At 47.1% G+C, this 13,956-nt stretch overlaps 1 protein-coding gene across 1 annotated transcript in view; it reads right to left on the bottom strand.

The window, feature by feature from the left end:
• PPIP5K2 (diphosphoinositol pentakisphosphate kinase 2) overlaps nt 1-13,956 on the bottom strand; it is a 1,112,711-nt gene that overhangs the window by 990,211 nt on the left and 108,544 nt on the right. Inside the window, exon 6 of the mRNA XM_069226183.1 lies at nt 732-886. Within this exon, the coding sequence (XP_069082284.1) occupies nt 732-886 (155 nt within the window). The remainder of the gene's footprint in view (nt 1-731; nt 887-13,956) is intronic.

Genomic DNA, 13,956 nt, shown 5'->3' with positions numbered 1-13,956 from the left:
CCTCTTACTCTTCCTTATTGTCCCAGTCAAACCATTTGCCCCTGTTACTGCTGGCAGCTGGGTTTCGGGTACACCTTCCTGCTTTCTCCGTAGAGGTCCAACCTCATCTTCCAATGATCCCAGAGCCTCATTTTCTATAGAGACTTGCTGCCAGTCACCCATTTCCAAAGAAAGCCTCCTCTCTGCCAAGTCAATCTCCTTGGTGACTACCCCAGCAGCTCTGGCAAGAAAGGAGTCCAGCATTGTATTTGAACTTCCCTTCCCTTCTCAACACTGGTCCCCAGTTTGCAGGGCCCTTCTCATGCCCATCCTCTCAGTATACCAGGGCAGGCCTCTCTAGGGAACAGGTCAGCAACAACCACTTTTCAAAGTAGTAGTTTCTCAGAGGGGTGAGGGTAAAAAATAGTAGTGATTTGTACAATAATCTGTAGAGTCAAAACACTCACCCGCCGTACCAGGACTAAAAGGGGTGGCCCAGCCCAGGCGAAGGACTGGCCCACCTTTGGCCCAGGCGCGTCCTGTGCGGCGGTGAGCAGATTAGCGCTTTCAAGCACAAGCTGGTTGCAGTGTGTCCCGCGCAGTAGTGAGCAGATTAGCACTTTTAAGCGCACGCTGAGTGTTGACTCCTCCCACGCCTCCTCACAGCTTCTGGGACACGGAGTTCCCTTCCTAGTTGCAGCGCGTCCCCAAAAATTGCGACCTACCACACAATATAACATATCAAAACTCACCTTACGAAAAAGCCTTTGGCTTCCACCGCCTGCAGATGTTGGGTAATAAATGTAAACGTTGTGGTCCTCTGCGCTGACTGGTTTTTCAACAAATGGCTTTTGGAATACTTCCCCATTCACTTCCACGTGATCTTCTCCCTCAATCAAACTACCTTCTATGGGAAACAGAACAAAGTAAAAATAAGCATGACATTTTTCTTAATCAAATTTTGAGGTGAAGGAACAAAATATATTACAAATCAACATTTTATAAGATGGCCTTTCTGAGTAAACGGACAATACTACTCCTACTAAGCTTCTCAAAACATAGTGCATGTGCAACTGTCAACAGTGTCACCATATCTTTAAGTTTCTTTTTCTAACTAATCACACAGAAAGCAGCATCTAAGAAATCGCTCGATTCAGTAAGCTAAAATAGTGCAGTGGCACAGAAGGTAAAGGCGTAAAATAAAGATGTAAACATTATTAAAACAGGTAAAATGCTAAAGAATATTTAAATAGCGTTTTTTGATTGCTTATATCTTTGGCACCGTTTGACGAATCTTCATGAAATCCCCCCCCCCCCCCCCCCCACCCCCCCAAAAAAAAAGAGTGCCCAAAAATCTTGTTTTGTTCGTGAGAAATTTCAGGGTCATGTGTCAAGCAGGGGCTGAGGGAAAAAAAAGTGTGGGGGGGAGGGGGGGTGAAGAGGTTGGTGGTAAAAATAAAAAAGGGCATTTCCCATTTTAATTCTCATAGAGATTTTAGACACGATTCCGGCCCAAACTTGTGCAGAGATCTGATGATTTGCCAACAACACTTCAACCAAGAAGTTTTGATACTTGGCTTCAGCCGAGTTTCAAAAAGACATGTAAAAAAAAGAAAAGGGGGCAGGGCACCTTTACTCTATCGCCCTAGGCTTGGTTCAAGGGTCTCCCGGGACCCCCAAGACTTGAAAGTATACATTTTATTTCAAATCATGGTGGAAATCGCGGCAGATCCGCACATTTTGCACGCTCTCCTGCACTTGCTTTTAATTGTGCCCCGGAATGGACCAGGTCCTGGTGGCATTGCAGACAAAATAAGAGGAAGGCACATGGAGGTTATAGAAGCTCTGGGGACCACCACCACCTCCCCGGGGTCTATGTGCTAAAAATATGAAACTTTTTACAGCTCCTTGTCAGTCCATAATAATTTGTTTTCCCTTACAAGGTCAAGTATATACTCTCTTTTTCATTATATTTCAAAACACAATTTCACATATGTTGGTGCACATAATTTGGGCATTGTGGTTTTTATGTTTTTTTTCCACTTATTTTTGGTACCACTTTTATTGTAATGATTTTTGTCCATTTAACTTAACTAATTTAATGTCTTTTCGTTTCCTCTTTTTCTCTTCTTCCTTGTCCCCCACCCTTTTCCCTCCTTTTCCCTTCCTTTATTTCATTTTTATGTGTAGTGCCTTAATGCTTATTTTTATTTTAATCCAGATGATGATCCTAGTATTGCTAAAAGGATCGAAACGTCGTTGACTTTTAAACTTTGAAACCATGTGAATTGCTCATTGCAAATATAAGGGCTATGTTGTGGCTGAATTGTCACTTATCAGATGTATTTATTTTTGTCACACATTTGCCCAAGTCTGTTTTTATTGAACATGTTTTACCATTTACATTTCTTTGTTTAATTCAATTGCAATTAAATCTATCTTGTATTGATTGGACTGTGCATATGGGTGTGATTGTTCTCCCATATGTGTATTCATATTGTTTTCAGCATTCAATTAGATGCCATTGTTTCTTTAATGATTATATGTACCATTTCTAGGCACCATGCATCATACCTAATGGGAAATAGGTTAATTTTAAGGTTGACCTAACTCCTTTAACTGTTTATTTTTTAGAAGTCTATCTGCAATAAAAAGTCCTGCAGTCCACATGACATTTAATTTTACAAGTCATAGGTGTCATATTTACTGCTACAGAGATCCTGACCAAACTTTGCATCACCCCACGAGAAATCAGCAAGAGGATAATGATGGTGGAATGCATGTAGCTTAGGCACCAAGCATAAGTAACAGGCAGTACAATGCTTGCAAAATGACACTGACAGCATCTCAGCCCTGGTGTAGTGTTCCCAAGACAGAAGACACAACCATGAGATGGTTACATGGCATAGTGTCCACATGACAACATACTTTTTTTTATATTGTGGAGGCAAGAGGTCACTGTCATGGCCTTCTTGTGCCAATGTTCAATAAAAGAGTGCTAGACTCTGTTGCAGACTGGGGACAACTCAAAGTTGCAGTCCTTTCAGGATGGGTAACTAACACACCCTCCCCCTCCTCACCCTCCCCCACTGTTATTCCGTGACACTACAAACGGTTTCTGGCAGCAGATTATCTTATTGGGGTGCAAGCATTTTTACCTCAGTCCTAGTGAGGAGACTTGCCACTGGCTCTCTGTAGTAAACCTACACAGTATTTAATGGCTGGGCCAATCAATACCTATGAGCTTATTTGGTAAGTGGTCAAGTATGACTGATTGGTTTCTGGGCAGATGTGAGGATGTGTCTCCACAATAGGGTCAGCCCTGCACGTATGTAGCCCATGAAGTTCTATGGTACTTATTAAGATTAGTATTAGCCAGTGTTACACTCCATGTCCGCTATACTGCTGTTGGGATAGAAAAGTCCCCTGCATGGTCTTGCCCAGCATAGAAAGTCCCCTGCAAGGCCCTGCATTGTGTCTGTTTCTTGCTAATCTTGTTTTATTTCCCAAATTCAGTGAGCCCACTTAGGATCCTACCATTTACGGACCATGAGATTTACCGTAGATAGCTTTTTTTTATTTTTTATTATTTTATTTATGCTTTAAAACACTTTCACATACAGTAAAGGCAAAAGAAAGAGCAATTGCATCCAATCACAGTATAATTGACAATTATACAGAACCCAAGCGTCCCAGCGTCATCTAGACAGTTCCAGCAGGAGGCTTCCATATTACTGTTAATATCCACATCCAAACCAATGCTGTCACAGATCCATCCCCACTCTCACCTCAAGTGCCACTACACGCGCCCTCTGGTTCATCTGTTTCTTTACCAATTAAATATTGTTTGTAGATGTCCCAAAATTTCGATGGCTTGTTAGTTGGTGGAAGTAGTTCGCTATAAACATCTGTTTGTGTGTTACAATACACCATATCTCTGTGCCAGTCTTCAGCTGTCGTCACCAGGCCACAGTCCCAATGCATGGCAATTTGACGCTTGGCTAGGCTAATAGTCACCAGCCGTCAAATTGATTTAGGTATATCTTTATCCCACCCCAGAAGCGCCAAAATCGGTTCACAACTATGTCGCTGTCCGCATATTGCCTCAAGTTCCCCAAAAACTGACCCCCAGAATCGCTACACCCCCGCACTGGCCCAGGACATATAGAAAAAGTCTGCGTGGTCTTCACTACACTTGGGACAGGCCACATTAGTGCGCAAGCCATATGTATAAAGTCTACGAGGAATGTAGTGAGATACTTAAAATGGATCAGACGATGCCGACCATTCAAGGAGACAGTACGAATCAACGAACCACAATAACACCACTGATCATCAGTGAGCTGCACCACCAAATCTCTCTGCCATTCAAATAATGCTTTGTTCAAGTCATTGAGACACGTCTTCTGTATGTGTGCATATAAACATGATACCAGTCTCCGGGGTTGGTCATTCACCAGCAACATGGATAAGGCTAGCATATCTGGAGGCTCTTGCATATCCTCTCCCAAGTGAGTTGCCATAGCATGTCTCACCCTATAATATTGATAATGGAGCAGTGTGGTCGGCCCCGTAATCCTTCCCATGGTCTCATAACATCGTCCTCAAACAGATCCTCCCCATAGTGGTGATTTCTAGGGTGCCCATGGCCTGTATTAAACTCTTATCCCACCACAACTCAAACCAAGCTCACCACCCCAAGGACACATGTGGAGAGTATAGTAGAGCTAACCCCTGCCTATGTAATAAGCCAAGTCAAGCATGCGCAACAGAATTCAGAGATGCCAGCTCGCTACAACGTCTATCTGAAGTATGGAATATCCTACTCTGCAACGGTAACAGGGATGCAATTTCGTGCTCTATGTGCAAAAATGGGATGTCACTGGACTCATGGACCCAGGAATAAGCAGCTGCCGCAGCATGTGTGTCCGTATAGTAGGTCTCCAAGTCTGGGGCACCTAGGCCACCCAGCTCAGATAGGAGCTTCAGGGTGTGCCACCTAACTTGTGGCTGTTTACCCACCCATGCTAGTTTGATAAGTAGCCTTCTCAAAGTCACAAAATATGTTTTCGGTAATGACATAGGGATGTTCTGAAATAGAAACAAAAATTGAGGTAGCACTACCATTTTCGGCCCAACAACGAGAGCAGGAGCCTAATCCACCTTTCAATGTCATCTCCTAGTGCCTCAAGAGCGACCTTATAGTTATCTGTCATCACCACCTTTGGGTCCATATGGACTTTAATGCCCAGGTATCTGACCCAGCCTGCCTCCCACTTAAGGGGGAATACCACATTTACCTGTGATGTCACTGGGGTCAGGGGGAACATAATGGATTTGCCCCAGTTCACTTTTTTCATTTTAAGACCTGAAAAGGTACCATACCGCGCGATCTCCCGCAGGACCGGAGCAACATTGCGCTGCAGGTCTTTAATATATAGTAACGTGTCATCTGCATAGGTCGAGAGTAGGACGGTGTAGCCGGAAAAGCGAGACCTCGATGACTGTGGCATTACCGCAAGGCACACGCCAAGGGCTCAGCTACAATTGCGTATAGGAGAGGGGACAGCGGGCATCCCTGCCTGGTGCCCCTAGTGATAGGGAATGCATCAGTAACTGTCCCATTGATTCTCACTCTAGCCGATGGTTCCCCGTACAGTGTGGACACCAAGCACATAAAATGTCCCCCACTCCGATCCGCCGCAAAACCACCTTCATAAAGCACCATTCCACCTAGTCAAACGCATTTTCGGCATCCAAGAAAACCACCACAGCCTTCAGTTCTAGGTTTATGTTCTGTATGGTGCCAAACAGTGTTCAGAGGTTCATGGTGAGACTGCGGCCCGGTACAAACCCCGATTGCTCCAGCCGCACCATTTTCGGCAGCAGCTTGGCTAAACGGTCCGCTGATATCTTAGCATAAATTTTAACATCCACATTTAATAAGGACAGAAGACGATAAGATGAGCACTGTACTGGGGGCGTACCCGGCTTTAGTAGTGTGATCAGCATTGCCTCGCGCATTGAAGGGGGCATAAGACCATTCTCTGACACCGCCTCATAAATCTCCTGGAGATGGGGGAAACAGAAGATCTTTGTAGGCCTTATAAAACCTCACAGTGAGCCCATCAGGGCCTGGGGCCTTTACTTATGCCATGCTACCTATCACTTTGTCCATTTCTTTTAGTGTCAAGGGTGCACGAGAGACTCCCTATCTACGTCTGCTAATCTCGGCAGCTCAATATGTACTAAATAATTCAGCAACTCCTCCGAATCCGGAGCGACCCTTGAGGTGTAAAGAGATTCGTAGTAGTCACGGAATCTACTTGCTATTAACTCTGGGTCCCAGATTTCGCTACCATCATCTGCCTGTATCATTGTAATCAAGTTACTTTCTTTGTTGGGACGAATCACATTCGCCAAGGCCGATCCCGGTCTCTCCCCCTCCCCATACACCCGAGCCGTAGCATATTTCCCCAAATGCTGAACTTCAGCCAGCGCTGTGTCCTGAAACTCAGTCAATTTAGCGCACATGCGACCCGAAGTCTGGGCATCAGCGCCGAGCACCTGTTCCTCCTTTAACTGCACTAGCTCCTGTTCTGACGTGCATAGGCGCCCCCTGATTGACCGAACTCCAGCGTGGTTGGAGATTGTGACCGCTCTGATATACACTTTAAATGTCTATCACACCGTGCCCACACTAACCATAGGACCCTTACTGATTTGGAAAAAGTCTTTGATCGCCGTGGCAAGCTCTTTTCGGAAGACTTAATCTAACAGCGAATAGGGAGGGAATAGCCATGAGAAGGGGTGGGGGGGGACACCCACATGCCGAAAGTCACAGTCAATAGGACTGGGGAGTGATCAGAATATGTCCTCGGCCATGGAACCCCTGGGTGCGCGACACCCAAGAGGCTCCTGGCAACCAACCACAAATCAATGCGTGTGCGCAAATTGTGTGCAGCTGAGTAGTGTGTATACCCGCCCCTGTCTGGATGGCTAACTCGCCATATATCCACCAGCCCCAGGTCAGATGCCACTTTCGTCACTGCTCTAGCTGCAGCCGCCGGTCTACGGTCGCCCCCACCCGATCTGTCAAGCAGAGGATCCAGCGTACAGTTGAAGTCTCCACCTCAGATCTGCAGCAGCCCCCCCCAAGAGCCCGCCTTAGCAGCCAGGTCATAGTAAAATTGAGGATTAGCAAAATTTGGGCCATAGATCCCCACCAGCAAGAATGGAGCAGCACTCCAATCACACCGCACCACTAAATTCCTCCCTCCTGGATCTGCCACAACCTCCCTAAGGCCCTCACCCGAGGACCGTGAAGCCCAGATCAATACACCCCCGTGCATGAGTAGTGAAAACTGCCGCCACAAATTGCCCTTGTAACCTTCTAGGGCTAAGCATGGGGCTGCCCGGCGCTAAATGCGTCTCTTGCAAAATGGCAAGATCCACTTTGTGTCTGTGTAAGCAGACGACCACCTTGCGAACTTTTCGAGCATCATTTAAGATTCTCCCGTTCCATGTGACCAATTTAAGCCGGCCCAGGCTCCTCTCGTGATCTAGGGGCAAAGAATCATGTGACATTGAGTGCATGGTAATCACAATAGCTCGCCAGTCCCGTCCCGTTCATAAGTCTACAATTGCTTGATTGGACACATACAGCACAATATTTACAGTCAAAGTACAAAATACCCCTCAACTCCCACTCCCCTCCCACAGCAAGCACTACCCCAACACGCTTAGCTGACATTAAACACTCAACTACCCCCCTCCCTTACTTGAGTAAACTACCCCTATTCCCTTCTATAGGTGTCGTACTGCACCTATGCGTCAGCCACCTGCGGTTATAACAAACAAACTAGCAAGCCACAGAGTGAATCAAATTCCAAAAAGGTGATAAGCAAGGATCAAAAAAGCTCCTTCATTAATGCCAGAGAGAGCAAAAATAACAATTGTGCCAACAGCAACCAGTAGAGCTTAAGTCCCACAACTGCCAACCCGTGGACAGCAAATCACATAAATCATAACAGCATATTTCACAACAACATGTTGTAACGATGCCTCCCCCAAAGGAACACAACAGGAATGAACAATTCAATCTCCAGCTGCTTGGGTATCGTGTCTTCACCGCCACAATCCTCACTCCTTGCCGCTCTACGCTTAATAAATTGAGCAAGTTTTTTTGTGGTCAGTAAAAAACAACGGCTTCCCGTCCGCCTCCACACGTAACTTGGCTGGGTAAAGCATACGGTATTCCAGATGTAGGTCTCCAAGTTGTTTTTTCCCAGCGATAAATTGTCATCTCTCCTCCTGCACTTGCAGTGTGAAATCCGGGTATAGTGAGATCATCATGCCCTCATAATGCAGTGTCTTCAGTTCCCTGGCTCGGCGCAGAGCCGCGTCCCGGTCCCTGGCCCTTTCAATTGCCAGCAAATCAGAGAAGGTGGTTCGCCCCAGCAGCTGGACTAGCAAGCGTTCAATGAAACTTTCCATGTTGTCGATTGCGGTGGACTCCGCTTTACCAACTATGCGTTAGTTGTTTCTCCTGGACCTGACCTCCAAGTCATCCACTTTGGCCTGTAAGTAGCTCTCACTTTTGCTCAGTTTGGTTTGCCCAGTGGTCAATTCCATCTGACCATTCTCTACCTCGGATATACGCCTTTCCGACTGGTCCAGCCTCGCCGCATATTTGTCTAAGCGTTCGGTCATTCTGTCCATGCGATAGGAGAGAGAGTCTGGCCTGCCTGGCCAGGTCCCGCATCATCACCGGTGGGACCACCTGTCTTACGCCGGTCAAACTGCAGCTTGGGCTGGGTTTTGTCCGACTTGCCCAGTGTATGGTCCTCGGGGGGCATGCAATGCCAGCTAAGACTCTCCACACCACAGCGATGTTGCGTGTCCCAGCTCGCGGGCACCAAATCCACTCCGCACAGCACTGCACTGCTGCTCTCCGGGCAGCCGTACCTCTCCTACCACACTGCCCCACTACCAGCCACACTGTCTTGCCTGGGCTGGAGTCCGATCCAAGCCGATGTGCTGCACTGCCAGCCGCCCAAGGAGCACATCCAATGTTACTGCCCCTCAGTCCGCAGGCTGTCAGTATGCTGTCCCCGGGCAGTCGTCCTCAGAGGCAAATTTCAAAGAGGGGGCCAGGGGCCAATCTCACAAAGCACAGAATTCCAGCGTCGCACTCTCAGGCGGGCAGTCAGCCAGCAGCACAACACTCTCCGCAGTGCTGCACAGCAATGGGCCGCCCGCGCAGACGCAGCACCCCGACTGTGCGGCCCTTTAGCGCTGCACCTCAGCCCGGCCCGGGGCAGTCTCCCCTCTCGCTGTCGCCACCGCCCCAGGGCATACCACAACGCAGCGTCTGATCTCAGCCGACGCCCGGGCCACAGCAGCCTCCACCTTCCTCTGCAGCCCCCCCTGCACCTCCGTGGAGCACCGCTGCGCCCCAGCCAGCGCCAGAAGGAGCCGCCCAGCCGGATCCGCTCCCAGGTACACTGGCACACCGGTCCCCATAGGCCTCAGTCCTGGCCACGGGCAATCTCCGCAGTTACCACCTCAACTTTCACCGGCGCCAGCAACTGCAGTACTTAAACAGGTTTCGTAGCTTGCTAGTAGTAGAGGATTATACACGGATTGTGAAGTGGCTGGCGGAGCGCTCTCACAGCGTGGCCATCTTGCGGCCACGCAAGCTCCGCCCCCCTACCATAGATAGGTTAAGGGCACCCAAAATGCATCCTTCTTTAAAAGCGTAGCTACTACATTCTCTAGCCAGGTTAAGAGATTGACTATGTTGGCAGGATGGATGACAGTGAAAGGGAAAGGTCTTTGTTTCCTGAAACCTTCTGCATAGAGATGCTTACTGGCCTCCTTCATGTAAAAGGTCATATCAGTCTCCTCTAACTGGGAATCTTTACCTCCATCATTCATTATTGATGTATGGAGTGTGTGTGCACATGTGTCAATGTTTCTGGTTACGATATGGGGTCTATAGACACTGATGACTGAGTGCATGGTGACGTCCAGTGAACTCCAAAAGAGTGCAACATTCAAGATGGTGAATGGCTTTGTGTTTGAGGGTATTGCCTTGGTAAAATGATTGGAATGCAGAATACATTTGATACTAATTAGGTACTACTAGATAAATCAATCTATGAGGTAGAGGTAGTAAAAATAAGACTATATGAGTAAAGAGAAAAATACACACAAACTATTGAGAAATGATGGTGCCATCATTACACAGAATACTCTGTTATAGTACATGAGATGGGAAGGTAAGTCTGGGAGATCAATGGCCAGATTGATGCCTCCAATTAACAGAGGTTCCCCAATCATACACATACAAACGTATAATGGCTTGATGGTACACTAGCAAATCCACATCAATGATACTGTGCTAGAATAATAGAAAGAATTATATGGACTGAATAGCAAAGTTACTAGGGATGAGGTGGACGCCTTTCTAGACAAAGCACAGATTAAAGCTCTAACTAGGGAGGATCAGGAGTACTTAAGAAGCCCGATCACTCAGAAAAAGGTAAGGAGGTGGGGGGAGGGCTATGAAATACATGGCTAGAGGGAAGACACTTGGGTTAGATGGATTAACTACCAAATTCTTTCAGCACTTTTCTGGCGTCTGACTCCACCACTACCCCTCTCCCTCCAGCCCCTATCCCAGCTCCTCCCACCCATTCTCCCCACACCACTCACCCAGGCAGGTTAATGTTCATGCAGAGGCACTGGAGAGGGGGGAGCTGATGGAGTCGGCAAGATAAGCACTGGTGGTACCGCTTCCCGAACCTGGATAACACAAAGACTCAGTGTGCTCTTATCATCCAGTCCCAATGCTGAACCTTGGTTTTATAATACTTAGCGTGGAACTGGTGACAAGGTTATACCAATATCAAACATTTCTGATACATAAGGATCAGAATTAGTTTGTCCCCACACGCTGCACATCACACTCTGCAGAGACTGGACAGAACCCTAGATGAGACGGATAATGAGAAACACCCAGGAGTTGTGGTGGCATTTATAGGCTTGAAGAAAGCATTTGATATTGTGAATTGCAGCTTTCTCAAGCCTCCTATGACTCACATGGGACTGGGAGGTAAGTGGATCCGCTGGACTGAGGTGCTATGCTCCGAACCCTGTAGCTCAGGTTAAGACGAGCAACCACATTTCTCCTCAATACCGTATTTCATTGCTAGAAATTGGGTTTCTGGTTGGCAAAGGTATGTAACCTGACCAAGCAGGAACCACAATCCTAATCAGGGTACGCCAGAAACACACAATAAATTAACCTGTGCTCACCCTCTGGTACCTTGGCACCGAGCAAGCAGGCTTAACTTAAGAGCCAATGTGTAATGTATTTGTCAAACAATTCCAACAGCAAGAAATAAAACCAAAATGAAGTAGAAGTCGAGATATGAATTTTTGAAGAATAAATGTAAAAATAGCAGTATCTGGGGTATCTGGTCACTCTGGCCAGGACAAAGTCAAGGGTACAGGATCCGTGCAAGGACCGCTGAGCAACAGTATGTTAATCCCTGTTGCAGCACAAGGTGCGCCGATGATCCGATGCGTCCATCTACTCATCGCAGTGGCATCCATGCACTGGTTCCAAAGTGGTGGCTCCGGAGGTGATGCAGTAGTTCTGAGTGCAATACGCCAGTCCGGTCCCTCCAACAGCTGTGATGTGTCAGTTCTGATCTCGCAGCAGGTGATGAGTCAGTTTCAACTGGTCTAACAGCGTCGATGCACAGGTTCTGACAGATGGTCATTTTAGACTCACTTCCAAGGGCCCTGGACTGGGTTAGCACCACTTGGCAGAGCAAGACTTGCAGCAAGCAAAGTTCAGGTGCTCTAGGTGATGAAGTGAAGTTTTTGATGTATCTGACACTTCAGAACATGAGGCAAGCCAACAAGCCCTTGGAACCACTTTGGTTCTTGGGATGTAGAGATGCAGGTCCAGTCCTTCTCACTTCCAGGCAAGGAGGGCAGTACACAACAGAGCAGGCACAGCAGAACAGGGGCCCAGAAGAGTGACTGCCCCTTCAGCAGCACAGATGTCCTTCTGCCTTGCAGAATGTCCTCAGGTCCAGAAGTCTACTGAGTTCTGAGTTGGGGCTTAAGGTCCAGTACTTCTAGCCAGTTGGGCATTTTAAGTGGAGGAGACTTCAAATTGTGAAGTGTGCAAGTCCCTTTCTTTCCTGCCCTGGCTCCAGACTCACTACAGGAGGGTATGCAACCCTTTGTGTGGGGACAGGACACAGCCCTTTCAGGTGTGTCAGCTCCTTACTCCCATCCTCCTCAGCATGACCCGTCAACTTGCAGGTGGCCACTAAGTACGCCTACCCTTCCTTCGGGTCTAGAGTAAATACAGAAGGCCCAACTGACGCCCACCTCAGACGTGTATTTAGAGACAGGCAGAAGGCATTGAATGGCTAAAGTAATAAAATGCCTTCTAAAAGTGGCATTTTCAGAATTACAATTTAAAATCTGATTTAACTATAAATTGGGATTTTAAATTGGGATTCCAGAGACACCAAACGTGGGGTTCCCATCTCTTCCCAATTGGAAATTACACTTACAAAAGGTAATAAGGTAATCTCAATGTTAACCTATAGGAGAGATAAGCCATGTAGTAGTGAAAAATTAATTTAAGCGAATTTCACTGCCAGGACATGTAAAACTTAAAAGTATATTGTCCTACTTTTTAAATACACTGACCCGGCCCAGGGGCTGTCCACAAACTACTTTAGAGGTGACTTACAGGTAATAAAAAGGAAGGTTTGGGCCTGGCAGGTGGGTTAACTTGCCAGGTCGGCACAGCACTTTAAAACTCCATACACACGCTCTGCAATGGCAGCCGTGAGGCATATTTAAAGGGGCTACCGGAAGTGGGTGGCACAATCAGTGCTGCAGGCCCATTAGTAGCATTTCATTTACAGGCCTTGGGCACATGTAGTGCACTTTACTAGGGACCTACAAGTAAATTAAATATGTCAATTGTGGACAAGCCAATGTTACCATATTTTAAGTAGAGAGCACATTCACTTTAACACTGGTTAACAGTGCTAAAGTGCCCAAAGTCCTAAAACCAGCAAAAATGAAGTCAGCAAAACAGGAAGTCAGAAGGCAAACAACTCAGGGGAGACCACGTCAATGATGCCAGGTCTAACATTCATTGTACCAGGCAGGGCTTTCCCCTTCCACTGCTCCTCTTTTCCAGAGCAAATGAACCTCTGGTTGCGGTGCTTAGATCGGAGAAAGACGACAGAGGTATCCCATTGTGGGATGAAAGCCTTGTTCAGATCCCTCAATGCAAACCGTATACTGTTCTATGTTTGAAATTAGGAGCTACTGACGCAACAGCTGAACAACTTGGGTATTGGGGCTGTCATGGACTCCTCACACCTTCAAATATTTAAGGGTGTAGATATACCACAAACCAGCAGACCTCAAGGACTAGAACCTAGGTGAAGCATTTAGGGCACTTTGTGGCAGTCTGGGGAACACTCAAGTTGCCCATCATGTTCTTCGCAGACTTTTAGACTTCTTTGTAAATTATTTGTCTGGGCCCCAGCTGGATGGTTTCGACAGCTAGACTCACTGATCCGAGAACTGATCAGGGACAGGGGGAGACAAGGCTGCCCTGGACACACTTGAAAACCCATTCACAACAGGTGGCCTGGGTATACCAGACTGCAAACTGTATTATCAAGTAGTACAAATTCAGAAGATCCAGCTGTAGAAGTACAAGTGAGGCCCACCACAGCTTCATCGAGCCAGAAGGTGGTCCAGAGGGAGCCGACACTGCCTTGAAAATCTGCAGCATGGCCTTTTGCAGTTTTGCATACTTACTTCTGAAAGCATACAAGGTCACTGCAAAGTCTGATGTGTACAGAAGCAATTTCCTGGAAAATTCCATCAGAAATCCCTGCAGAGGAAGGCTGCCAGATCACA

This window comes from Pleurodeles waltl, chromosome 1_1 (assembly GCF_031143425.1).
Source record: "Pleurodeles waltl isolate 20211129_DDA chromosome 1_1, aPleWal1.hap1.20221129, whole genome shotgun sequence".
Taxonomy (NCBI): Eukaryota; Metazoa; Chordata; class Amphibia; order Caudata; family Salamandridae; genus Pleurodeles; species Pleurodeles waltl.
This window is presented reverse-complemented; position numbering and strand designations above follow the sequence as displayed.